The sequence below is a fragment of the Mastacembelus armatus genome, chromosome 20 (genome assembly GCF_900324485.2).
Source record: "Mastacembelus armatus chromosome 20, fMasArm1.2, whole genome shotgun sequence".
In the NCBI taxonomy this organism is placed as follows: Eukaryota; Metazoa; Chordata; class Actinopteri; order Synbranchiformes; family Mastacembelidae; genus Mastacembelus; species Mastacembelus armatus.
The window spans coordinates 17,488,935-17,516,914 of NC_046652.1; the positions used below are offsets into that span (position 1 = coordinate 17,488,935).

At 41.1% G+C, this 27,980-nt stretch overlaps 3 protein-coding genes across 5 annotated transcripts; 2 read left to right on the plus strand and 1 right to left on the minus strand.

Annotated features, from left to right (window-relative positions):
• The first annotated feature begins 5,532 nt into the window (after window positions 1-5,532).
• Window positions 5,533-17,329, plus strand: LOC113121577 (cyclin-Y-like). Of its 3 annotated transcripts, none has more exons than XM_026292204.1 (10): window positions 5,533-6,029; window positions 9,805-9,879; window positions 10,662-10,696; window positions 11,189-11,289; window positions 11,377-11,412; window positions 11,932-11,989; window positions 12,131-12,250; window positions 12,642-12,808; window positions 14,272-14,434; window positions 14,863-17,329. In XM_026292204.1, exons 1-10 carry the CDS (start codon window positions 5,885-5,887, stop codon window positions 14,977-14,979), a joined length of 1,017 nt encoding a protein of 338 aa, XP_026147989.1. In that variant the 5' UTR covers window positions 5,533-5,884; the 3' UTR covers window positions 14,980-17,329. The 3 variants fall into 3 exon arrangements, with proteins under 3 accessions (XP_026147989.1, XP_026147991.1, XP_026147990.1); XM_026292206.1 differs by lacking the exon at window positions 5,533-6,029 and adding an exon at window positions 9,149-9,456; XM_026292205.1 differs by lacking the exon at window positions 5,533-6,029 and adding an exon at window positions 9,486-9,548.
• Window positions 17,330-18,679: 1,350 nt separating this feature from the next.
• gjd4 (gap junction protein delta 4) lies at window positions 18,680-20,393 on the plus strand. Its single transcript, XM_026291761.1, has 2 exons — window positions 18,680-18,743; window positions 19,159-20,393. The coding sequence occupies exons 1-2, from the start codon at window positions 18,680-18,682 to the stop codon at window positions 20,391-20,393; spliced, it is 1,299 nt and encodes a 432-aa protein (XP_026147546.1).
• Window positions 20,394-25,234: 4,841 nt separating this feature from the next.
• On the minus strand, window positions 25,235-27,799 carry fzd8a (frizzled class receptor 8a). The gene has a single exon (XM_026292903.2). The coding sequence runs from the start codon at window positions 27,505-27,507 to the stop codon at window positions 25,744-25,746; it is 1,764 nt and encodes a 587-aa protein (XP_026148688.1). The 5' UTR covers window positions 27,508-27,799; the 3' UTR covers window positions 25,235-25,743.
• Between the last annotated feature and the right edge of the window lie 181 nt (window positions 27,800-27,980).

The following is a 27,980-nucleotide window of genomic DNA, read 5'->3' on the forward strand; positions in this document are numbered from 1 at the left end:
ACGTTGGTTAATTAGCTATCTGCTAATTGGAGCCAGTTCACAGTGCAAAGAAAAAACAAACCTGTAACGCTAACGTTAAACAGACAGACAGATAGATAGATATGGATAGACAGATAAATATTTTATTGACCCAGTGGGGAAATTCAAGGGTCCAGTAGCAGCAATTCTCAAAAACAGCAGCAGTTAATAAAAAACAAACTCATATGCAGTAAAAATGTAGTTATATCAAAAGTGCTCACATAGCAATATAAACATAAACGTGCAGAATGTGCTAAAGGCTTTAAGGAATCATTGATGGACCTGGTTCACATCTTTGTCAGGGCACCATGGAGGAAGCTGTTGCAGTGAAACAACATTGCAGCATGCCTGAAGTTTGCCCAGAAGCTCCTCAACACTTTCACAAACTAGGAGAAACAGACTGACTGGTTTAGTTTGTTGTTAAAAAAAACTATTATTTGAAAGGCAAACAGAAAATAAAAGGTTGAGGCTCTTTAAAATACTGGCAACCGGACAGATACAATTGGCACATAGTAGTGGCTCAGAAGCCAACTCCAATAACCCAACTCTAACTGTAATTCTCTCTAATCTCTAAGGTAAAATCTAAGTAAATACCCTGATCAGCCTGTTGGTGCCTGTCAGAATGAACCTGGTGAAGACAAATGAAAAACATCAGCCACAGACGCTGCCTTGCATTGATGCTATTACGTACAAGAAAGCCAGCTCCAACCAGTGCTGTAAGTAACGTTATGTCTGAAAGCACATTTACAATAATAAATACGTTTATTACTACAACCACACCTGCTGCCTCATCCACTAATAATGCCGTTACTACAACTACAACCACATTAGCTGTTTTTAGTAGTGCTAAGACAACTTCTGCTAAAAATGTTAACAATAATAAAAAAAAACAGGCTAATTAACATAAAATCTGGAAAGTTGCTTTACTCCTGAAGTAACTGAGTTGATTTTTGACTAGTTGATTTTTTGGTCTTCACAAATCCTGAGGGAAACCCCTTTGCTGCAGCTTGCTCCATGCTCAGATCATGCTGTGCAGACATTTTCGAGGCAGACGTGTGCTACCTACAATAAGATTAGATGAACTTTGAAATATAATCTAGTAAGGTAGGCTAGAATGACATTTTTGTTACACTCTGTGAGCAGAAAACAATATGCAGGAATCAAATATTTGTAATTTCCTTGTTTTAAGCAGGACTATGAGCTATAGCCTAACACACCTTTAATAATCACACATAGCCTGTCAATAAAGATGTAATTGAAACTGATCACTTCCATGACATATCAGAGCATAAGCTGTCTGCCCATGGACACAGCTCTACTAGTTAACTACTACAAATGGATGAGTACATGCCTTCTCGTTTCTCCATCGTTCATCTCATTAACTTCATGTAGTGCAAAAAGATGTGTATTACTGCAGGTCTGGCAGTGCATCCTTAATGTACACTTAGCAGTATGATGACCTCGACAACGGCGCCACCAACCATTGTTAACCTTGATCCAGGTCGTTTTCTGAGTGATAGTGGGTTACTAACCAAAGCTAGCAGTTTGTGTTTACCATTTGATATTAGTAAATAACTTATTTATGTCAAGAGAGAAGTCCCAAAATGATGACATATACCAAAACGGAACCATCTAAATCAGAAACATAATCTGAAGTTTACACAGCCCGAGGATATAATGTTTGATGCATGAGAGTCTGGCAGCCCTGGGCAGCTCTGTCAGTGACAGACTGATCCATCCCAAAATGTGACAGATCTTTACCACAGGTGTTTCCTTCCTGCTGCTGTCAGACTGTAGAAATGTGTAAATATGGAATATACCTGAGTGCAATATTGTCTCTTTTCACTTTACATATATATATATATATATATATATTTTTTTTTTTTAATTTTTAAAATATTTTTATTGTAAATACCTTGTTTTTTATTTTTTTTCTATTCTGTTCTTTTTATTTTGTCCCTTACTTGCTGCTGTGACCATGTAAATTGCCCCACGGTGGGACAAATGAAGGTTTTTCTTATATACTATAATCAGTGTACCAACCTGTACAGTTATGACAGAAACATTTGATTCATCTCAACTCACTAAAGTAGTTAAATGAAATTTTATTATTGCCATAAGCACAATGGTTGTGCATAGAAATAGCCTTAACTATCCTGGTTTTCATATCCTGGTTTTTTACATTTTTACCCTTCCAGTTGGGTCTTCTCAAGGAGGTCCTGTCAGTTTCCTGCCTGAGGGGACACAGACCCTGCCATCTACAGCCATGACCAGCACACGAACATCATACCCTCCCCTCAACAACCATCAGTATTACAGGGAGATGCAGAATTTCACACAGCCCTATTGTCTGCCAGGTAATATTTGATTTCCAGTAATATGCGTATTATAAATTCATACAGCTGCAGCACGGTGCTCAATGGTTTGCACTGTCACAGTAAGTGTCCAGGGTTTGACTATTGGCCATGGCCCCTGCCTGCTCCTATTCTGTCTGTGTAGTTCTGTCCAGTGCCCCAGTTAACTGATCCACCAAAGGCCAAGCCGTTTTAGGTCAAATGATATTTCTGCCTTTACCCATAACAACACAGAACTGTATTTTTTGACTAAAATCATATGAAGAAAATTATAGTGTTATACACAAAGGGAAAGTTTGCTGTTGCTATAATCACAGCAACAGTTTTCTGTAAAAACATTGTGACCTACTATTATGTATCCGCTACCCTTACCTTTATACCCCCACAGTGTTTTACCAAGAAGGTCCTTTCCAGTTCTCACATGATGGGACACAGTACCAGCCACCTGCAACAATAAATAGCATACAAACATCACAGCCTCCACCACATATCACTGAGTACAACATGAAGATGCTGGGCGGCCCACAGGAGAATCGTAAGCCAACAGTGTCAGGTAACGCATGATTTCTAGGCCACTGTAACTTAGTTCTTAGGATGGGTAGCAAAAAGATTAGGACAGGTGCTCAAGGTTTCCTGCATCATCTCCATTAACGTCAGAAGGAATTACTGTACTGATATTAAAGTAGGTTAGACTTCAGGTTATATCACACAGAAATGACATTAGCAACTGTTTAGAAATGTATAAAACAACAGTAGGTGGTTTTGTCTCAGTAGGTAGAGTAGGTAGTTCTCTGACTATAGGGTTGGCAGTTCGACGCCCTGAACCCAAAGTTCCTCCTGCTGGCTGTTTCATCACTGTGACTGTGTGTGTGTGGGTGAAGGGATGGGATTTAAGTTACAAGATTATGTAGGCTATTGTATGTAGCTTTGTCTCTTTTGGGATTGAAGCAACAGACATGGTGACTCACATCAAATCACCAGTTTTAATCAGAGGTTACAAATAGCTGGTGCAACCCGATCCTGAGGTCTGACTTGTTTTGGGTCTCTCCAGGTCCCACATGTGACATCACTGCCTACCCGCTGCTTAAACCCAGCTCTACCCCATATTGCCAAACGGCGGCAATATCTGGTAGCTCAAGTAAATCTGTAGAGACTATCTTACAACAGAGGAAGCTGCGCCGGGAGAAGAACAGGTAGAGACAACTGTTGACATTTATCAACCTGGATGTTAGAACATGATGAAAAAAAAGGGACTGGTTTGCTATATTTTAAATCAATAGTTTAACATATGAAATAACTTGTTTTGTTTTTGCCAATGTCTGTATATAAAATATGAAGGTACTGCCTTAGCTTAGCATAAAGATTGGAAACAGGGTGAATACAATACTCCAGTAATACTCCAGTAATACTCCAGTAATACTCCAGTAATACTCCAGTAATACTCCAGTAATACTCCAGGTTTGTTATCCTGGTCATTTGTTTGGTATTGCACATTCTTGTTGAAAAGTTGTGTTTAACTCGAGGGGTCTATACTAAAAAAAAAAAACCTACGGGGTCTATTAAAATATTGAATGTAGAAGCTGAGTCATGGCAAATGGACTTCTACTTGTTGAGGTGACACATTTCACTTCTCATCCAAGTGGCTTCTTCAGTCTAAGGAGAAGTTGGATAGAGATCTGAAATTAATCCTCCAGGTTGGTTTCACTTTACACCAAGTCTGAAAAGGCGTGTTAGGAGGAGTCAATGTTTGTTGATTTAATTAATTATTAATATTTTTGCCCCGTGGAAATAAAAAAAAGCAGTAAAGTTTCTAGCTTCAGAGCAGCTGATCAGTTAACTGTGAGTTAACCACATGCATGAGGACTATAACTCAATGATACACATGGCAATGGAGAAAAAAAAGAGGTTATGGTCTTCACACAAGTAGAATCAGAAATTAGAACCATCAACCTTTAGTAACTCCAGGGTCTTGAGTTGTGTGCTCATTAGCTGCTTTGTAACCTACGTTTGGAGTAAAGAGGGATTGGCTGACATGACCAACTATTAGGACTTTCCAAATAAGTCAGCTGTATGACAATAAGTCTTGGTGTAAATTGTTTTATGGCTGGAATGAGTTCCCTGCTGAATCTGCTGCAAGATGTTAAAGCTTATTTTATATATAAACTGTTGTTGTTGTTTCCAGGGAAGCTGCCCAGAGGTGTCGACGGAAGAAGAAGGAATATGTCAAATGCCTTGAAAATTATGTGGCTGTGCTTGAAAAGCAAAACAAGACTCTGACTGAAGAGCTTAGAGCCCTTAAAGTTAAGTGACTCCTCTGACCACAGAAGGAAGCTGGACTGTGTGGACTACTGGTCTGCTTTAATTGTGTGTCAGGAGGACTCTGGTTTTGGTCTGCTTTTCTTCTTCTTGCTGTTAACTGTGTTTATACAATAAAGTCAGTGTCTGCTTATGAATTACCCATGCATCACCAACACAAACAAAATCCATGATTTAGATAAGGGTAATTATCAGAGAATAGTACGAGAAGTTAATGTCCCTGTCAACACAGAGGCTGTTTGGAGCAAGCAGCAAGAGGATTACATGGATCACCTAGAGACTGGCTACACCTGACTGGAGCTAGAGAACCAGATGTGGACAGCACAGCTGGAGACCTTGAACAACCTGAAGATCCAAATTACAATTACAAATTACAAATACAATTAGTTGTATAACTATGTTAATCAGTTGAGTCTGCTTTGGATGTTTGTTGGAAACACTCATAAATGTGGAAATCTCATCATAGTCATGTTTTATTTCTCTCCTGTGATGCAAAAACGTTGTTAGGAATATATATAAATATATACTGTAAGTCTGCTTGTATGTAGAAAGCAGTTAAGTGAATATACTACTAGGATGAAGTGATGAAATGTGAATTATAGTGTGCTCTGTATAATCAGCCCTGTCTCCTAAATAATGTACTCTTTGATCTGAAAAGATGATTCTGCACATATCATCAGCAGGTTCACTTGAGATGTCTCTAAATGTGCGAAGCTATTCCGTTTCTTAAGGTGCTTATGGAAAGTCCGACTTTACAGGGGAGCACCTGAAGTAACACGACAGCAGGCGGGCTGTCTGTCCACCGTACATCTTCACCCATCGGCACCCATGGAAATAACGTGGCCTCATATTCATTCATGTAGCCGTACAGTCTCGTAGCAAAATGTGGACTCACGGACCAGAATCGACGAGAGTCCACACTGAACCCGAGCCCTGACACTTAGAGGGACCATCTTCACTCGCCTGTGTCCTGGTTTATTCCTATACTTTGCGTCTGAGGGGTTTTACATGACACCGGTCCAGGTAAGATCGGTGAGAAGACCATGTAACGTTGACGGACACCGGGGCCAGACTGTACTTGTCCTTCTGCGTTACCGCCCCGTTTTCCTCCGGCTGTAGTGAAGACAACACCACAGCCAGGGGGAAGATCTAGACCCAGTGTCGGCTGAGGATTATCGCCAAAAACGGCTTGAACCATGGGGAATACAACGTCCTGCTGCGTGTCGTCGAGCCCCAAACACCGAAGTGACAACCGCTCCAGGCTGGAGCCGGAACCCGAGCTGAGCCGGGAGGACACGGGCTTCAATCTCCAGCACATCAGCGACAGAGAAAATACAGACGGTAAGATCCAGATTTTCACCAACACGTCTGGACGACACTTAAACAGCTTTGGAGATCATCCTCACAAACGGCTCACATCATCATCATCATCATCATCATTATTATTATTAATATCATTAATATTGTTGTTGTTACTTGGGAGCAGTTATTTGATATGTTGTAAATATCCACCCTTTCCAAATGTGGGACGTAATAACAGAAAATGAGAAGTAACATCTGTGCAAAGGACCTAGTCACTTCTTCCATCATCCATCATCTGTACCCCCTTAGTCCTAACCAGGGTCTCAGGGATCAGCTGGAGCCTATCCCAGCTCTCTCTGGGTGAAAGGCAGGGGTCCACCCTGGACAGGTCCCCAGTCCATCACAGGGCCACATAGAGACAAACAACCTCACACACTCACACTCACTCCTATGGGCAATTTAGAGTCACCAATCAACCTGACATACATGTTTTTGGACTGTGGGAGGAAACCAGAGTACCTGGAGAAAACCCACACAAGCACAGGGAGAACATGCAGACTCCACACAGGAAGGTCTCTGATGGGTTTCAAACCAGGAACCTTCTTGCTGTGAGGCAACAGTGCTAACCACTAATTCACCATGCCTACAAATTTTCCATTTCATTGGACTTCAGCATGTTGGAAATCAACCATAGAGGGGTTTCAATGATGTGAGACTAGAGAGGTTAGTTTGAGGTATTTGCTGCATGTCTGCTTTTGGAAAAAGGTGTTTTGATGCCTCGTTTCAAGCTTCACCATTACTTTTCATCCATATTCTAAAATGGCTGAATGATGCTGCCTTCCTCAAAAAGACCTATGTAAAGTTGGGACAGCATATTGCAGGGTAGGAGTGAATTTGGGTTCTCTCAGTGGACAAAATGTTACCCAAGCAAAATTAGGAACAGTTTAGTGAAAACAGTTTTTTGGCTAATTAAAGCTCTTTTAGGCTTTTTTTAAAACTTTTAATCACTCAGATTTAAATCGAGCACATTTGTATTTTCTAATTTTGTGTCACCGGCAAAAACAAGGACATGCGATGAACAGGAGGATCGATATATGATGATATATCTGCCACCTGCATTATTACTGAAGTGGCACAGCAACAATTCAAACACGTGGTGTGAAGCCACTGTGGTTTTGACTCACCAGTGACTGCGGTTAGATGTTTGTGAGATTGTGCATGTCTCATAAACTTAAAAATAGAAGTGTTAGAAACACAAAGATAGAAGAAGGACTGACCCCGACTACAAACACATCAGAGAGTTGTTTTAATTATGGATTTAATTTTGGTGTCCGCTTCATTCTTATTGTGTCCACCAACACTGTGCATGTTTCTGTTGTGTACTCTTCTAATTACTCACTGTCCTTCCTTCTCATGTTACGGGAAATATATATATATATGTGTGTGTGTGTTATCAGGGCCAGCTCACAGGATCATTTAGTGCACTGCTCGTACAGTTTGCATTGTGATAAGAGTCAGATAAAAAACTGCTTTGTTAAAGCTGCACTGCAGTAGCTGCTGTTAAATGATGTTTCAAGGTGCTTGATATACAAACTGCAGGACATTGTGATTGATTTTAAGCCATCAAAGGAAACAGACAACCAAAGAACTGAAGGTACATGATGCCTGCCAGTGTCACCCTGACTCTTTTCTGAAACACTCTTTTACAAGATGTGCTGCGTATTTGACTTACACTCTATCTATGCACTGTTTGACACCATGCTTTTGACTGCAAGGCAGTGCGGGGCTGCTGCATCTGCTCGATCCCCTCAGGCTGGAACCTCAGGAGGGCGGCTAGAAAGCAGCCAAAGGCTTTTCTGCCTAATGTTGCAACTTAAAACCACACTCATGAAACATCTGAAGGGCAGGCAGAGTGCCAGATTACCTTTAAAACCACTGTAATGTGGGTGCATTCACAGCGTAACTAACGGCAACCAGTTTCCTCTGCAGGTGGTTGCAGCTGGAAGAGGTGCATGCTTCAGGGATTTCCTGGTTCAACCTGAGTCGGGGTACAACCTCGACTGAGATTGAGTTGTTTCCATGTGTCTTAGGAGGAACTATGTGAAGACGCAAAGGGATTGTTGCTCTTTTGAGTATCTATCATGTCATAGTGGTGTTCTGCTAGGTTTCTAAAACAGTATCAATAATGATACTTTAAATATGCGTATCTTAAGTCAACACACTGGTCTCCTCCCACCAGTCTCCACCTTTCTCTCCCTAACAATGTCAAAACGCCTACATGACTTCATTTCTGCTTCCTGAGATGCAGGAAGTTCGGTGCTTTTGGCCACCCCAGGTTGGAGAAAGGGAAAGAAGCTTCGGGGAGGGTGGGAAAAACACCAGAAGTCACTGACAACAGGCACAGAGGAACACACGCCCTGGGTCTGTGGAGTCGGTTTCCTTCCACTATAGGTCTACATCAGACCTGGGCATTTTACGGCCCGTGGGACCCATCCAGCCTGGTGGCTTTTCCTAACCAGCCCACCTAAATATGTGTACATCACACATGCAGTACAAATGCATTGCTTTTATTTTGAAAGCTACTGTTTCAGTGCATGTAGGTTTGTGCTGTGTGCGAGCATGTGTGTCCAAACCTGACAGGGAAAAAGTAAAGACGAGATGTGAGTTAGCTGTTAGCTCAAGCTTAGCAAAACATGGGCTTCTCAGTGTTTATTTACTGAGGTCAAAGGTAAAGCTGTGTGCTTGGTTTGTGGAGAACAGAGCACTATGTTTAAGGATTACAGTTTGAATCGCCATTACAAGGCTAAACAGACAGAGAAATACAAGAACTTGTCTGGCACAGAGCAGGTATGGACATCTGAAGCGTTGCTAGCTACGCTAAAAAAGCAGCAAGGACTTTTTTCAAGATTCACACAGGAGCAGTCAAGACCAGTTCTGTGGTATCCCACACAAGTGCAAAAAACAGTAAACCGTTCTTGGATGGAGAGTTTGGTGGATCCTGAGAAAAAAGAAGCATTTGAGAATGTGGCCCTCTCCAGGTGAACTGAGAACATTATAGGAAATCTGGAGCTCCAACTGCAAAACGGATCAGACACAGTTTTGACTTTTTCTTCTTGGCTCTGGACGAATGGAATAACACAAGACTTTGAAATTACAGAGAAGCTGGCAGCAGTGCAGTCGATGAAAGGTATGACGATGGGAGCGATTTGTTTACGGAGGTAGACACATGCTTGGACAAGCTGAAGCTGAAATGGGACAAACTGGAAGGTGTCACAACTGATGGTTGTCCAAATCTGACAGGGGAAAAAATGTCGGACTTTTAAAACAGATACAAGATAAAGAAAATGAAGAAAGAAATGATGGTGAAGGCTTTTATGAGAAAGCTGCAGTTTCTTTCAAGCCAACTGGAAGGCAGCCTTCTCACACACATGCCAACACTGAAAGAAACAGCTGGTCACCTCCACAGGTACTGATCCATGATAGGGACGAGTCCGTCCTTTAGGAGAGAGGTGGTTAAACTCAGAAGCCAGTGCCAGATTTTCTACCTCAAAATGAAAGGTTTCGATTTAATGTTTCAACATTATGGTCTGATATTTACATTATGTTGAATACAACAAAAAATAAACCTGAAATCAGGATAGTTTTCAACTATTAAATAAAAAGTAAGCATACCTGAAGTGAAATTAACTGTGTACCAGAAGTGTTTCCTGCTCATTGAGGTTTTTCTGTATAGAAATCAGTTTGGGGTGAATTGGTCATTTAAGTACTTTCCCATGAGTCTAATGTTTCTTTTCATATATTTTCTTTTTTTTAGATTTGCCGATAGAGTATAATCCCTCAGATCATCCCCGCGCCAGTACCATCTTCCTCAGCAAGTCACAGACTGATGGTGAGTTTTGTTGTTTTCTATGGGAACCTTTGAAATTTCCTCATGGCCTGGTTTGCAAATGGGTTTTTAGTAATATGACCAAGATGATGATCTTTTGAGAATAGTGACTGGTATTACAAAATTGTTTTTTATTCAAAATAATGAAGTTCAGAGAAAATATTTGCGTATCCACAAACAGGCTAAAAGGTTTTGCAGCACCTGGTGGCAGAAAGGAGAACTGCACACTGGATGTTTTTAGCCCTGCACAGGATTAAAGCCACTCAGATCGTGACGCAAAGTCACTGCCAAGGCACCGCAAACATACCACGGGAAAAAGCTGTGACATTTTGAATCGCTACAAGCAGACACCATTACCTAAAGGCCAACAGACTGATCAAACATATGGTGCGGTCTTTATTTAACCTTATTAAACTCTTGTGTGAAAGTCTGCAGGCCGATTATCTAAATACCTAAACAGGACATCACACAATGAGCAGTTTACTTACATCCGAAACTGCTCCAGTTTGCTTTGCCACTGACATTTTCCCCCTTTGATTTTATTAAAGACACAGCACTGACACACACTGTGCATATGTGTGTGATATGCCACATTTAATAAAACTACATGCAAAATGCAAATGCAGAGTAAAAACAGTTGTTCCAACATTTACACAAACTCTATGACAGACAAATTATGAACCCTAGATAAACGCTGCTGCTTGTCTGTCAGGGGGGTGAGCTGCAGTGTAATGACCATGATGTGAGTGTTGCTGCTTGACCTCTTCCTTTGTTTTTCTTGTCAGTTCAAGAGAAACGGAAGAGCCTTTTCATGAACCACGTAAGTACTGTAACATAAAGTAGTCCACAGTCCAAAAACATGTATGTCAGGTTGATTGGTGACTCTAAATTGCCCATAGGAGTGAGTGTGAGTGTGTGAGGTTGTTTGTCTCTATGTGGCCCTGTGATGGACTGGGGACCTGTCCAGGGTGGACCCCTGCCTTTCACCCAAAGAGAGCTGGGATAGGCTCCAGCTGATCCCTGGGACCCTGGTTAGGACTAAGGGGGTCTAGATGATGGATGGATGGATGGAAATGAACTATATAATTCTCCTATAAACAGAAGTTAGAAATTTTTGCCTCCACCATAAAACCCCTCCCTGCATGTAACCATGCGTGATCAGAGGACAGACAGAATTAGTTTGTGGACTTGCAGGTGCCCTACTTTCCCTAGCTCTTAGCGGACCTTCTGGCTAGTCTGAGTGTGACAGAAATAGAGACTGATGTGTATATCTGTGTGTGTGTATTTCATGTACTGTGTTCGTGAACCCCAGCATCATCTAGGCCCAGTGAGAAGAAAGTACAGCTCATGTTCCACCATATTTCTTGATGACAGCACTGTCAGTCAGCCCAACCTCAAATACAGCATCAAATGGTAACGTCACAGCTGCTTTTAAAGCTTAAATAAATCATTATGTAAATTGCATTTTAATGTCCTTGTTTTGCTTATTTGTCTTTACAGTGTAGCTCTGGCAATATACTACCACATAAAAAACAGGTATGAGAAGTGTTGTCATCCATTTTCATTTAGCTGAGTTTAATAAACCAGTGGGCCTTAGTCACCAGGATGGCATTTGCCCATTCTGTAGTGGGGTGTGCACTTTATGGTTGGTTAGGGTTGGAGATTGGTCTTGTCATGAGTCTCTGAAGATTATTATGAATATTACACCTGATAACTTCATCTATTTGGGGCCACATGATAGTCAAGAATCCGTATATAGCTTCCATAGAAATGCTCCACCATTTTTTTGGCAAAGTCCATCTATGGCACTAAAACAGGGCCAATAGTTTTGTAAATTTGGAAAATTGTAAATGAAAAGGTAAAATTTGAAAGTGGAAGTATTAATCTCGAACGCTGAAAAAAGTGTAATTAAATAATTAATGGTGTTTTATAGACATCGACTTTACTAATGATCCAATGTCATAAAAATGCACCTCCTCAAATATGTTACAGGATGAAATGAGTTTCAAACCTTTTGTTTCTATCATACTCTAATTTTCTTCTTTATCTTTTCAGAGATGTCGACGGAAGAACACTGTTAGACATTTTTGATGAAAAACTGCATCCACTCTCTGTAAGCCCTTAAGAAATCTTCCCTTTATATGTAGACACAAGCTATTGAACAGCAAATCAATCCACCGGGTTCAAATAAACACTCCATTCATTATTACAGTTGGATCAAATGTGAAGTATTTAATCTGTTGTCACTTTCTAGAGGTCTGAGGTTCCTGCTGATTATGACAAACATGACCCTGAGCAGAAGCAAATCTACCGCTTTGTCAGGACACTGTTCAGCGCTGCACAGCTCACGGCCGAGTGTGCTGTCGTCACATTGGTGAGTGTACGTATTTGTGCTTGTGTGTTTATCATTCAGAAGAGACCCTAGAAGGGAGTGGGGTTTCCCGATTATCTTCTCTTTGGACCTGCTTGTGTTGGGCTGATATCAGGTTGAGAGCTGGTAAATGGTTGTGGATCAGGCTGAGGCTGCTGGCTCAGACTCTTGACTGGTTAATGTTTATCATTTTAATTTTGATGTGCAGTTCCTTAAGGATTCTCTGTCTTCTAGTAATTCTTTCACATTTAGTGAAAGGGTTTGGGCTTCTACAACTGGCTTTTGCTGTTTACACTCTTCAGAGTAAAATATGCACAGAACTGGTGATATTCCCATGTTTTTAACAACAAAACCGACAACAGATATTTATTCATGACACATCTCTTTGTCTAAGGTGTATTTGGAGAGACTCCTGACCTACGCTGAGATTGACATTTGTCCTGCCAACTGGAAGCGTATTGTGTTAGGAGCCATCCTCCTAGCATCCAAGGTCTGGGATGATCAGGCGGTGTGGAACGTTGACTACTGCCAGATTCTCAAGGATATCAATGTGGAGGACATGTGAGTCACAGGAAACACACAAGAATGAAGTGTGAGCTGAGCTAAAATCAACAATAAATAATAATAATTAATAATTATTTGGTTCATCTGCAGATTCTTTACCTGAAAACATTTTAAAATAGCGTGAAACACCCTGACAGTCTTAAGTCTTTCTATGCTGAGAACACCCTCTGTTTGTGGGGTCAGCCTAAGTTCAGGAGGGTTTAGTTTTAGTTGACGTCTGCCCACTTTGTCTGACATGCTTGACCCTCAGACTGCAGGGTCAGACTGCACTGAAAACATTTTGAATAGGTTAGATGCAGAGGGTAAAGTCTACTCTGACAATAGATTTAAGATGGAGACACACTAGTTATGACGGATCATAATATATATTCATGATGAGAAGAGATATATGGATCTTACAGGACATCAACATAAGGGTTCACTTTAGAGCAAGAATAACTTGTAATAGATTTGACGTTTTCTTTCAGGGTTTAACATCAGATAAACTAAAAATAAATTGGACATTGTTTAAGACTTGATCTAAGTGCTTGTTAAAAGAAAATCATCGCTCTGTACTTTATTGCATACTCAAATTCACAGGAAGCTTGGCCGAGGACAAAAAGGATGCTGCAGTACTACAACCTCTGACCTCTGCTGCATTAACACTCTTCTGCACCAGTGGCTATATATTCTTGTCCTTGGGCAAATATTCCTACAGCTGACTGACTGTGATCCACCTGTTTGGAGCTTGTTTGAGTGAGATGAGTCCAACATGGACTTCTGCTGTGCTCCCATATGACAATTTACCAGCTATTAACTCAGTATTTGACCAGAGATTTGTGCAGAAGTTCAAGTTTAGTGTTTTTAGTGTTAAATCCCAGAACTGGAGCGTAGCCTGCTGAATTCCTCTTCGCACCTTTTGTTTGATTGTTAAATAACTGCAGGTGATTTTGAGGAGCAGAAAGGCACAAAACTACACAGGCGAGCTGAACGAGTGTCGTAGTGAGATTAAGAAGAAACATTATTGGGTAGAGTTTGATGACAGTTGAGCCTATTTTTAGCCAGTCTGTTATTCCATGCCTAAAAATGTCCAAGGCTGTAAAGAAGAGACAGTGTTTTTGCATGTCACACTGCAAAATGAACCTGTTATGGCTTAAGAGAAACAGATGAAAGTCATGTCATCACAGATCCCACAACTTTAAAACCTGAGGAAATGCTGCAGCATTTTCAGGATGTGAAATTAATATTTTTTGCATATAATGTTTGGAGCACTTGTGCTTAGACATTGCTCTAAGACTTAATGGGCAAAAACAAAATGACAGTACTTTGTTTATATGCACTGGTACTGTATATGTGAAAATAACACCCACTGTCTGAGTGATCCAAGTAACTAACTAACTTTATTTGTAAAGGTCTGGTTCACAGCTAAATAAATAACTTTTTTCAAGGTTGTCAAGGTTTATCCTTTCTCTCTTCTGAAGGAATGAGCTTGAGCGTCAGTTCCTGGAACTGCTGCAGTTCAACATCAACGTGCCGTCCAGTGTCTATGCCAAGTATTACTTTGACCTGCGCTCCCTGGCTGAAGCCAACAATCTCAGCTTCCCCCGCGAACCCCTCACCAGGGACAGAGCCCAAAAACTAGAGGTGAGTAGTACACATACAAAAACATGGAAGCAGATTTAGATTTGGGAGTTCAGGTCAAACAGATAAATTCCAAAAAAATCTGCTAGCTGTCTGAATTTCCAATGTAAGAGTAGAAGTTTTCTGGCTGCAAACATGGTCCACGTTAATGTTTATCGAGGGATGTAAGAAAAACTTTGACATTTTTGAATAAGAGGCTACCTAGCTGGATCTTGTTAATTAAATACACTATAAATCCAACTGAACACTTTAAGCAAATAATCACATCAAGAGAGAACTAAACTTAGAATAAATGAGCTAACTAACACAATTGTATTTTAATCCCAGGTGACAATTCTCTTGTCTCCTTGTAAAGTTCAGAGTTCTGCAGTATCTTCATCACTTACTTTAAATAACTAATCAATTCTAATTTGTTACGTTTTGACTTCCAGGCCATATCAAGGTTGTGTGATAACAAATACAAGGACTTGAGGAAACTTGCCAAGAAGAGGTCAGTGAGCACGGACAACCTGAGGGTGGTGCGGTGGTGTCCTGCCATCATTTCCTAACACGATGACGTCCGCACAGGGCAAAGGAACAGACGGGCATGTCAAGGACCGTAACTTTGTCTGGGAAGCAGGCAAAGCAGGTGGACAGCAGTCCAGTCCAAACAGAGCTGAGCTGAACCAAACTAAAGTGAGTTAACGTAATGAAACTGTTGACTGCAGAAAAAGAGGCCAAATGGATATATATATAACTGATGATCGAACAGAGACGCTGGGAAAATAGGAAAAGGTTTTAACCTCATGGTGGTGGCAGCCTGCTGAAGCTCAGCTGACTGAGCAAGGCTGTGAACAGTCCTCTAATTTTAATCTCATGGCACAGTTTGTTTTTTACCTGAAGCATGATTATTTGTTGTTTTTTTTAAAGAACAGCTTATGTGCACATAAGAATGTAAACATTCAGTTCCTCAATTTCCTTTTTTCTTTTGCATTGGAGTTGATACCTTTGACTGGACTAAACATCAGTCTTGACAAAACGTTCCACTGATAATTTATTTCAACTGTCGTCTTTTAACTGAGGTTCTTGTCCAGAGGGCAAAGTTCGACCGCTTTGACAAGAACATGAACAAATCCAGTTACAAAACAGTTTAAAGCCATCACTCAGATACTCCTGTTCACTTAAAGCAATACTCATGCATTCCTTTGTTGCAGTTAAATACAACAATGCATTTGTACTTGGGAGACTTATTTGGACGGGGGGGGGGGGTTCACTGCAGAGACAGTGAGACATACTCACTTTATTCACTGCCATTGTCTTCACCTGTGGTGCCTGTAATAAGCTATTTTAACCTTTATTCCTTTCTAATGCAGGGAAAGAACAAAAAAAACTGAAGTATTTTTCTTTAATATTTTGTAAGGCTCTTCCAGCGTACAAACAAACAAACACACATGGAATAACAACAATTAGAAGCCACTGAAAACCCGATGATGTGCTGGAGACAAATAAATTTAAAAGCATTACCTGATATTTTTGCTAATTTCCTGGTGTGCATTGTTGACTGAAGGTTCTGAATTGTAAACACGGCTGAGTACTCGTCATGACAAATCAATTCTCAAGGAAAAGAAAGGTATTAAGGTTTAAATGGGAGACACCACTGAATATTTTTTGTATGTTTTAGAAATACAATGTGTTTGCACTGCAGTTAATGCCAAGTTTATATATGTTACATACTGTACATGATATATCACACAGAGATAATACAAGACCATTCTGGCTTATTTTATTATCATCATTATTCTTATGATTTTATCCCCGTGTTCTGCCGGATATAGTCATGACTCGTTTCTTATGGAGCCCTGAGACTGATAAAATGTGAAGTCAAATTAAGTACATTGATAAATAATGTTATTAAATTGTTTAAATGAAAAGAATTATAAAATTTTATAATATTCACTTAACATCCAATCAATTGCTTTTTTTACTTATCTAATTTACCACTAATCAGTTAATAAAACATAAAAATTATGCTGGAAATGTAGTTTCAAAACAGCGTGTGTTTTGATCTATTTACTCCTGTCTCTCTCACACGGTTTTGGTTGGTACAGATCATCATCTTGTGTCTTTCTTACATCATATTTATCATCTATGTGGTTCATACATTGTCAGATGCCCTCACTGAGAATCTGAACACTTCTGGCCACATCAAATGTAGAAAAGCAACTGCTGTGTGAAGATAATAGTTAATTATAACAGGTGCCAAAAACAAGGAAAATGATGGTGTTGAAAAATGAAAAGCAAGTGAAAAATATATGTAATATTCATTTTATCAACTAATTGGCAGAGAAAAACTTTAGGGAAAATAAACAGGAATCTCAATGGGCTGACTGCATTCTCATTTTTGAGGATACTCAATTTAAATAAAGTGTGAAATAATGTTTTTAATATAAGCTATATATTTTAAAATCAGTTATTTGACTTCTTACTTCCTGCTTAAAAAAATGTCATGTGACCTGAAATGACAAAAAAAACAAACAAACACAAAAACTGTATTTTCTGCTCTTTCACATGTCAGATGTAAATGTGGCATTAGCATTTCTCCTTGAAGTCTCTAGATTATTTTATATGATTTTAAATTGTGCTGTTTCTCACTCTGAAAGTGAGATCAGCTTGATTTCTAAACCGACCAGCAGGTGGGACACAGTCATGGATCCTGATTGACCCAATGTACATGAAAAGCTGTTGGGATTTGTAAAGAGAGTTGTCCTGGGTCAAAGCCTTGTGCACTGAACTCTACCTCTGTTTTACTTTTCACTTGATTTTTTTTTTCATCAAATCTTTAATGACAATTTTTGGATTTTATAAATTCAGTTTTTATTGTGATGATTTTGTGTGCCAACATCAACCACCTGCTGTAACTGACTTTGTTTTGATATTTTCAACGTCTTTTACTGTATTTTGTTGTTATTGTCACTGTGCTCTTCCTGTTTGTCAAACTCAGATGGCTCTCCCGCTCTGTACTTTTTCTTTTTGTAATTTCAGACATGATTTAATTAAAGAACTTTTCCAAATTCACATGCTCTTCTGAAGTAATGTTTGTTTTAAAAAAATCAACTTTAAAACCTCAGAATAAATGCAGTATAATATCTTTTTTAATGTAAAGGGATTACCCCAGCCAAAATGGAAAGTGTAATATCTAAACATATATACTGTGGTATTAAACCACAATGTACTGTATATCATTATCATGAATGCTTTTCAGCACATATTTCTATAGGTACTGTTCTTTACACAACTGGAAGCAGAAATTGTTATGCAGGGTGAAATATACCTACGCAATCTTGAAACATGGACACATTTTTCAAAATAAAAGCAACACAGCTGCAGCAGCAAAGTAGAAAGAGCTGGAGTTGGAGAAAATTGTTGCTTAAGTCAAGGTGTAGGACTGAAAACACATTATGCATAGTCCTTTCATTTAACCCTTGACACACAGTAGGCTACAGATGGAAAAGTGGTGGATGCGAGTAAAGTTTCTATTCATTCAGGTACAATCCAATGAAACATAATAACATGCAGGTAAAGCATAAGTTACTGTATAGGCTCGTTATTGACTCCAAACACAATGCTGTTTCCACATTAGGCTATATTTAATCTTTAAACATAATATTTCAACTTTATTCTCGAAATTCTTGAAAAATTAAAAGAAAAAAAAAATCTTCGCTTGTTCCCTATATTTAGAGTGGTATTTTTATGGAGTGGAGCGTTTGAATATGCTGGCTATTGTGTTTGAGAACTTAATACAGAAATATAGAGTGAGAAAGGCAGGAGCCTTATTGCTCTTCTCTAAGGATGACCAGCAACACCAAAATATCTCTGCAATGCTGGGACGGTGACATGCTTTTGGAAGGGCGTTAAGAATAGACCCACAATGGGGCTCACTCCTGTCTTCTGTTGTCTGGGGACAGGCTGTTCTCTGAAGAAGAGGTAAGGTGGAAATATTTGCATGGTTTACAGTGGATTGAGTTCGATTTTCTGACCAGGGCATGGGACATAGTCCTTCTAGGAGAGAATAAGAAACATCTACCTGGAGGTCACTGTAATACTGGAAGCCACTGTGCTCCTCAAATTGTAGAGGTGGAAATAGGAATTTAGGTGGAAAAAGAAGAGAGAAGTGACTGAAAAAGGAGAGAAGTGCTGGATTAAGAGTTTGCACCGTGTCCTGGATCTGCGGTGGTGGAAGTTTTCTACAGGAGCCCGATCACAGAAAGTATGGCAAGACCAAGTGCCTGCGAGGTCATCTTCATCTCAGTCAATCACAGCATTACTTTCATGGGTGAGTTGGATGACTTGATTCAGTGACAGAGATTAGTCGGTTTCTGACTAATGCAAATACAAATCCTCTAATGTTACGTTTATGTGCATTGAAATACTTAAAAGTTTTCTGTGATGTACAGCTCAAGGTGAAATTCCAGTCATTTCTGCCTCCTCCTAAAGGCTAATTTAGGTTTCTCTACAACTGCACAATGTTGTTGATGTGTACGTATGCATACATGAAAGGATTTATGGGTAAGCGTAGGTTGCTGATGGTTGCAGAGGGAGTGTCCTCCCCAGCCACAGCGTTAACGTTCCTACAAGGATAAATGTAAACGCTAGGCAACTGCTTCCAAACGACAGATGCATAGGTTACCATACGTGAAGCCGAAGTTTAAATTCAGCACATTTTCAATTCTCATGTGCTTTTCTTTCAGGCAAGGTGTGGCTTATTGTGATGATCTTCCTCCGCATCTTGATGATCCTTTTTGCTGGTTTCCCTCTTTACCAGGATGAGCAAGAACACTTTGTCTGCAACACCATCCAACCTGGTTGTGTCAGTGTGTGTTTTGATCTATTTACTCCTGTCTCTCTCACACGGTTTTGGTTGGTACAGGTCATCATCTTGTGTCTTTCTTACATCATATTTATCATCTATGTGGTTCATACATTGTCAGATGCCCTCACTGAGAATCTGAACACTTCTGGCCACATCAGAGCTGTGCCATTGTTTAAAATTTACCAGGAGCCTTTCAGAAAGACGACTATGAACAAAATGTCTCTGGTAGCAGAACAGCAAGGTGGTGGTTGTGCCCAGAGCTTCACAGGAGCATACATCCTGCATGTAATGTTCAGGACCTTGTTGGAGGCAGGGTTTGGAGCAGCTCACTATTATCTGTTTGGTTTCTACATCCCCAAGAGGTTTTTGTGCCAGAATCCATTGTGCACTACCCAAGTAGACTGCTACATCTCTAGGCCTACTGAGAAGACTGTGATGCTTAACTTTATGCTTGGTGTGGCTGCTTTGTCCCTCCTCATCAATATGTTCGATTTCACCTCTGCCATCAAGCGCTCCGTGAGGCAGAAGAGAAAGATAAAGATGATGGTAGCCAAGATATATGAAGAAGAGCAGTTCTTCCATCCAACAGCAGAAATCTCCAGGGAAACTGAAATAAACACTTCCCTGGCTCAGCAGGATTTACAAGGGGAAGCTGTTCAACCAGGGAGTTCCCAGAAGAGAAGAGGCAGCAGTGGCTCTTGCAGCAGGGGACTGTTTGGTTTAAGTCACGAATCACCTCATTTAGAGACTTCCTTACTTCCAGGCTCTCAAGGACCTCCAGGCTGCAACAGTTGTGGTAACAATAGCTATTCTGTTTCCCAAGAGGTGGCTCCAGAAGGGAATGGCAGTCAGACAGCGCTCTGTCCCCCAGAGCCACTGGCGACACCTAGATACATTTGTGTTAACAAACGCAGTCGGCTTAAACCACCACCTCCACCAAGACGAGACTTTGGGCTTCCCTTTGCAGTATCAGCAGGGCCCGCTGGGGATGTTTCCACATCGACAACGTTTTGTACCAGAAGGCTTGGTCAGCGTATACTGGCGGGGCCGGGTAGCGGCACAGAGCTACAGACCAATGATGATGGGCTGGAGAAGAGATCAGAGTGGGTATGACTTCCAAATGTTTGACAGCTTCATTTCTGTTATTTTGGAATATGAGAATGGCTCAAGTAGGTGTGAAAACAGTAGGAGAAGCAGACTGAGATATCCTCAAACCTATGCAAATCTCCTACGACACAGAAAACTGTCCAGTTGGCGAAAAGTATGTAAATTAGTTGCTTAAACTGATGAGAGACCGGATACTACCAGATATTTTTTATGGATATTTGTGGCTCATTGAGATCATCTAAGAGCTCACCTGTTTCTTGTTGGCTTCATCTCCACCTCCTCTGTCACACTGTCCATAAAGTAAGTCTTGACCTGTCACACTATAACAAATCCTACCACCTGCCACATTCATTATATCTGATTCCATAGACCTTCAATAGTGTATATGTCACGGGTGTCACAGTGGGTGCAGGTACAGGCCATCTGAACTAATGTTTCAAAATTATAATGTCAGGTTGAAGCCAGTAATCTTGTGAGGTAGTTTTACTGGGATTCCACCATCAGAAGAGAAGGACACTACTAATTCCTCTAAAGCTAACCAAGGCTCCTAAAGCAATTACCTCCCCCAGTGGGGGGTATTTATGGATCCACCTCGTCACTCTATTTCAGGGCCTTGTGGGGCTTAAGAAGTATACAGGCCTCGACATACACTGATGCTAAAAATAGAGCTGTGTAAAGAAGCAGCATTGCCTGTTGCTGTTCAGAATATCTGCACCTGTGTCCACTGTGGCACATGCCAATCATAGACAATACAATACACATAACATGTTCTTGAAATATTTCCGGGTTTTTATCTTTGGACTATCTTATTCACATGGTTGGGAGTCTCCCACAGTAAAACGGTGGCATTAGTTTTGAATATGTCACAGTAAAGCTGAGGGGCCAATCTCTGCGTAAATGAATAGCTTTTGATCTTCCTTCTCTTCTCTTATGGGTCTGTTTGAAGATGACAACAAAAGCTCCTGGCCTCATACCTCAAAATGTTCTAACCTGACCGTCATAAGAGTGACCAGAGGGTGTTTCCATCAGACCACAGCAAGCCTGACATTGCACCATTTTCATAGACCCAGTGTTCATCAGTTAAGCTGGAATTGGGGGAGAGACGACATAGAAAGTTAACTTTTTTCACCACTCTGAATAAATATGGTACGCTGTCGCATGTTTAATCTCACACCTGATAGACCTGGTATTGTGATGAATGGATTATATCATCAAAAAACTTTTAGAATCTGAAGCTTGTAACAGCTTCAGACTTTCCTGAATGAACTGGCTTCAATTGATAACAGTTTTCAGGGATAAGGCACTCATATGATGTTAAAATAAGGGACTTGCATATATGTTTGAGGTGTTTAAAGCTGCCTTTAAAACCCATATATAAAGGTCAGACTGGAAAATAGGATGGAATAAACTATTAAACAGACCCAGGGCAAAACTGGGCTGGGGGTCCCAGTTTAATCCGCTGGTGTTTAGAGTCCTGTGTTTAAGGTTACTGGTAACAATTCAGTATAAAACTTCTTTTTATATTGAATCTTTATCTACTATTACCCACGTTTTGGAGACTATGAATGTGGTCATAAGATTTATGCTTCATTAATTGCTATTATGTCTGGATATTGTGTTGCATGTGTGCATACTGTAGGAAAAATAAATGATGTGTGATGTTTGAATGTTACTTAAAGACGTTTCTTGAATGTGTTAAGATTTAAATCAATCAGTTTTATATTTCTATTTTATCCTTTGTCATTCAAAACACATTTCTAAAAGAATATGCACCAAGCCTTTCGAGCATGTATATGCATAATTTCTTTCTTCCCAATGACAGCGTTTGCAGCAATGGTCACAGCTGGCTCCTAACAATTATGCTACTATGGCTGGTTTTTTTCAGTCCCTGAGCAGGTTGCTACATTTAAAATTTAATGCTGATATGTACATGCACTAAAAGCCTGTTAAAGCTTTCTCCTATCCTCAGTCTTCACTCTGTGATTTATAAATGTTTTCCTATCAGTACTCAAACAGAAGTTACAATGGTAACCAGGGTTCTCTGAATACCTGAAAGACTGCCAATGGCAGCAAACACAGTGGAAATGTCTGTGCTTCACAGATAAGGTGTGTGATGTGTGGATTCCTTGTGCATCCCTCACATTATGCTGCTGCACAAAACTCTGACAGGGGAAAACAGGACAGACTGCAGCAGCCTCCTACCAGACCAGGAGGATTAAGTTGCTCAATGTTGCAAAAGGTCTTCAGGTTCCTGGTCGTTTGTTCAGTAGCTCGCTGTCAGTTCTAACCCAGAAAGGGTCACCTGGCCTATGATAAACAAACAGGACTAGTGAGAGTTAATGATAATGCTAGTTAGCTAGCTTAACTTATCCTTATGTACATAAATATTCAAAGACAACTATACAAATATAAATAATCAAATGTAACATGCTAATGTGCATTATCTGTACACTGGAAAAGGTATTAGCAATAAATATCACATTCAGTATCAACATCAAGCAGCTCATTCATAAAAGCTTCACATACATCCAGTTATAAGTGTCAGGTAAGAGTCACATCATAAAACCAGTTCATAAACTCCATATAAGTTTATGACGGCAAACCTAGAGTTTGAGTTAGCCCGCTAATGCTAACGGTAGCATGCTAATGCTAATGTTATGCCGCTAATGCTAACGTTAGTCTTCTAGCATTAGCATGCTAACACGAAACAACCAACTATGCATTCGTACTTACCAATTCCGTTAATTACTCGACACAAAACGTCTCCCAGAGCACTAGTACCCAGAATCTAACGATATACTTAGTTTTAAAGCGCATAATAACATAAAAAATAACATTTTGTTTGACAGACCTGCAACAGGTGAAAATACGCTCCACAGGTTGCGATTGGCTGAGCGCGATCACGTGAGACACTGCACCACGGTGCGTTCAGGGACTGAGTGAGCGTAGGACAATTTTACCAGATTTTGACCCTGTCTTACAAATCCCACAAGAACAACAACAACACTGGACTGCCCACAGATGTGCCCACAGATGTAACTTAAACATTTCAAAAATATTCGCTTGACAATCTACAAAAGAATAATATTTATCTTTATTTATTTTTCATTTCCACATCCACATCTAACTATAAATAACATCTAACATTCATTACAAACTGCTGGTAAAGCTGTTGTACATTTTTTTTTAACCATGGACAGACCTCTGCCTTCTAACATATGCATGCATTAGGAGGCACAGTGAGTACTAGCCCGCTTTAATACCTGGCTTTGGCTCAGAAATGCAAGAAATATTGTTGTAAAGTGGTAGTGAAATAAATTGAATTATTTAATTATAGCTGCAAAAAATGAAAAAAATGGAGGAATTAAGCTGTATTTCTTCCTCTGTGCTCTTCCTGTTGTCCCATTTTTTTACACTTTGTGGCATTTCCTTTGTTATATAGACAAAATTAAAGGAGGACTCTTCCAGTGTATATTGTCCATTTAAAACCACGGATAAAAGATATCTAGACAGTAGCGCTCTCAAGTGGACAAAATTGGGTATTGCATTTAGCAAGTTTCCTTTTTGTGCCAATCAACATCTATTGTCCTTGAACTGAGCAGTGTGGCCCTGCAGTGGTTTTAAGGTTGAGAGTCAAATGATAATATTCTTAAAGGTTTTACATAGATAGATATGTAGAGATATATGATATTATTCTACTAGGTGGGGCTACACATTAATGCCACTGCCATGAGGCTTGCAGTCAGAGGTGGAGCTGCACAGTGCATGAAAGGTTTTGAGGAGTAAAAACCAGAAAAGCAAAGTGACTACTGAATGATACAGAGCATGAACTTGAATCCACAGTCTTTAAATTTTTATTAACTTCACACTTGGAGCTAAATAACATGATTAAGCCTCCCAGTGAGATCTTCATTAATGTCACACAAACACCAACTATGACCACAACTGTCTACATGAAATGAAACAGCTAAAAAAGGCTGCTCATTTATTCTTAAATAACATTTTTATTATCACTTAAATGTTTATTCCTTAATGTCTTCACTGTCTTCACTTTACACTGCCAGAAGATGCATCACTTTCCAAGACTAAAAAGAAACCTTCAGGCTCATATCTACAGTCTGACTGTAAAGGAATAAAGCAGGAACAGTCTATCAAAGGCATCTCCACACTGGGATACAGTATATCATCGTAGTCCAGTGCATTGGGTTAATTGGGACCAAACAGATACATTAGTAGCAGAAGTGCCTTGATTAGGATGTGAGATCATGTGAACAGACCACCTGTGGGGGCTTTCATTGGTATTTCAGTATCATTCATGTCAAGGCCCCTGCACTCGCTGTCACAGCTTGAGCCCAGGGAGAGATTATTTCAATTCAGGCTCTGCGAATTACCAAACAGAAGACGCAGGGGCTCTGGCAGGTTTCACTGCTGACAAACCTAAGAAAAAAAAAAAAAAAGAGGGGGTCCAAAACACTCTTTCAATTGTGGGATGCCCATCAAAGTATCCCAATGGTGAAATTTGGGGGGAACCTTGGCACATCAGACAGACACTCCTAATGCACACCTCCTTTATTCTAAGCTTTAAAAAAAAAGAGAGATCAAAGTTTGTTCAGATGAAAAGAGCCCATTCCCTGCATTTATACAGCCATTCAAACACTCCCTCTTTTACTAAATCAAGAAGGCGGGCTTCAGCAGGCATGTGAAGAGCGCTTTAACAATCATGGAGATGCTCCAACTCAATTCCTGTCTCTAATTACCAGGGGGCTTCCTTTTTAGGACTCTCACAAGTTGCTATTACCATCCTTCACATGGCGACCACAAGAAACTACAAAATATTCCTGCACCGGTTCAGAAAACAGAACATCCTCAGATACTGAGATTTGCTTGAAGTTTTATTGTCAAAATAAAGGTCATATTTGTTTCCAACAAAAAGAGACATCTACACTTTGTACAAATTTACAGTAGCTTATAAAGTTTTGCTTTAAACAAATGTACATATTTTTACAGTTCAGTTTGATATAAATACTTTAGAAATTATAAAATGAATGGCCCATAAAAACACTTGTTAAGGCTTATTGTAAACTGGCACTATGTAGATAAATATGAATAAAAAACCCAAATGCTCTTGGTATGAAGATAATGAGGAACAAATGTCTCACAACACAACAAGTAAAATCCAGTTTGTATTAAAACCTGCACCTAAAGGTGGGGTGTGAATGCCAGGCACATTGTTCCGGAGTGGGGCTGGGGGGCACTTCAGCAGCAGTTCATTAGGATGCAAACTGATTAAGACAGAGAGTGATGGGTTATCCCCTAAACAATTAGCAGGCTTCATAAGCTGCTTTTGTTTTCTCATTCAAACCTGGGACAATGGCATCTGCTTGGGGCAGGACACGGTGCTGGCCGTGCCGGATCTCCACGTCAGTCCGGTGCTCACGTCGCTGTACATGGAGCCACTGGTGCCTTTGCTGCCCCAGCAACACCTGGTGCAGAAAGTCCTCCAAGAGTCCAAAGTTTTACCAGACCAGATCCAAACTCCGGACGTGATTCCCACCAGAAGGCACATAAAATATTTCAGCATAAAAACGGCATAGTCCGGACTCCTGCGGTCCCTTTCTAACAAACAGTTTGAACAGTTGTGTGTGATCTCCCAGCTCTGCCTGTTGTGCTGTTCATAGAAGTAACAGGCAACGATCACAGTCGCTGGGACTGTGTACAGCACCGTGAATATGCCTATTCTAATCATCAGCTTCTCCAGTTTGTCAGTTTTTGTCCCACCCTGTTTGATGACGCTGCGGATCCTGAACAAGGACACAAATCCGGCCAGGAGAAACATTGTGCCTATAAATAAATAAATCACCAAAGGAGCGAGGACGAAGCCCCGCAGGTTGTCCAGGTTTTGGTTTCCCACGTAGCAGATGCCAGCCACCGAGTCCCCGTCCACAGAGCTCAAAGCCAGGACCACAATAGACTTCATGCTGGGGATGAGCCAGGCGGCCAGGTGGAAGTACTGGGAATAACTGGCGATCGCCTCGTTGCCCCACTTCATCCCGGCTGCGAGGAACCAGGTCAGCGACAGGATGACCCACCAGATGGAGCTGGCCATGCCGAAGAAGTAAATAAGGAGGAAGACCACGGTGCAGAGCGCAGGACCGGTGGTCTCATAGTGAATGTGTTCCAGCTCGTACTCTCGATTGCAGGCTACTTTCTCATGGCCGGCGATCAGCCTGACAATGTAACCGACTGACACAAACATGTAACAAGCAGAGAGGAAGATGACCGGTCTCTCTGGATACTTAAAGCGCTCCATGTCTATGAGGAAAGTGGCAACGGTGGCAAAAGTTGACACGAAGCACAACACAGACCAAAGTCCAATCCAAAAGGCGGTGAACGCTCTCTCGCTGTGCGTAAAATAGGGGTTATGGCACGGCATGGCGCAGTTCGTAATCTGTCCAGTTTTGACACGGTTGTAAAGCGGGTGACGGCCCGTGTTCACCGGTACCATGGGCTCTAAACACCTGCATCCGGGCTCACATGGAGAGGCAGGCGGCTTGTATTTCCCAGGCGCACTGGGTCTGCCAGGTCTATATTTAGATGGATTGTAACCCTTCCCGGGATGGTTGGTAGGTTTTGAGAGGACCGGAGAGACTGTGGTGGAGTCGGTCCTATTGTAGTCCATGCACAGGGTGTCGGGGTTGCCTTGCACTGGCAGCAGGTCACACTTCATCCTGTCCGGCCAGGGAAAGCCGTACTGCCTCATGAGAGGCGCACAGCCGGCCCGGGCTCTCTCACACACGCTCCGGCACGGCGGGAGAGGTTTTTTGTAGTCTTCCAAGCAGATCGGGGTGTACATACTACACAGGAAGAACTTCAAGTCCGGTGAACACTGGATCTCAACTAGAGGCCAGAACTGGTGCACCTCCAGTCCCGCCTCGTCCTGCGTATCATGGTTAAACTGGTTGGGCATGTAGGTGTAGTTGTATCCAATCCCTTTACACAGGGGCACGACTATCTCCTGGCAGGTGATCTCCTTGGCCGTGGTGCAGCTGGATCGGGGTAGGAGGGCGAGTGAGAGGAGCAGGTAAAACCCAAACATGGTCATCTCTCCAGCGTGTCGCATGCCCCTCTTCCGCTACAGTCCAAACAACAATAAATCCCCTCAGCCGGTCCGGTTAGAGGTAGCGCTGCGAGCCCATGTCGCTTCCCTCAGGATCCAGCACAGAGTTTCAAGCAATGTGCGAACCTCCAGGACGGCGAGCAGCAGGCAAGATGGCTGAGAGAAGAGTCCACCTTCTTTTGCTCCCAGTATCCACAGTCCGCTGTTAAAAATAAAGTGCAGCTGCACTACACATAAACAATGTGGTCCTTCTTTCCTTCTACGAAGCACGGGGACTGCGCTCAGCCTGCTTGGTCCTGGTTCCCATACAAATATTGGAAACGAAGCTGTGCAAATATATACCATAGCCTGCCTGGCTACACCCCTGGAGCCGCTGATCCAATCAGAGAGCAGCGGGGGCGGTGCTTACTCTATTTTTTTTACCTACAATGTTTGTAAACACACAGACACACACACACACACACACACACACACAC

Coding starts and splice junctions, on each gene's coding strand:
- LOC113121577 (XM_026292204.1), top strand. CDS start 5,885: ATGGGGAATACAACGTCCTGCTGCGTGTCGTCGAGCCCCAAACACCGA. Junction 10,697..11,188: donor AGAGCCTTTTCATGAACCAC/GTAAGTACTGTA, acceptor CGTGAACCCCAG/CATCATCTAGGCCCAGTGAG. Junction 14,435..14,862: donor ACAGAGCCCAAAAACTAGAG/GTGAGTAGTACA, acceptor TTTGACTTCCAG/GCCATATCAAGGTTGTGTGA.
- gjd4 (XM_026291761.1), top strand. CDS start 18,680: ATGGCAAGACCAAGTGCCTGCGAGGTCATCTTCATCTCAGTCAATCAC. Junction 18,744..19,158: donor TCACAGCATTACTTTCATGG/GTGAGTTGGATG, acceptor CTTTTCTTTCAG/GCAAGGTGTGGCTTATTGTG.
- fzd8a (XM_026292903.2), bottom strand. CDS start 27,507: ATGCGACACGCTGGAGAGATGACCATGTTTGGGTTTTACCTGCTCCTC.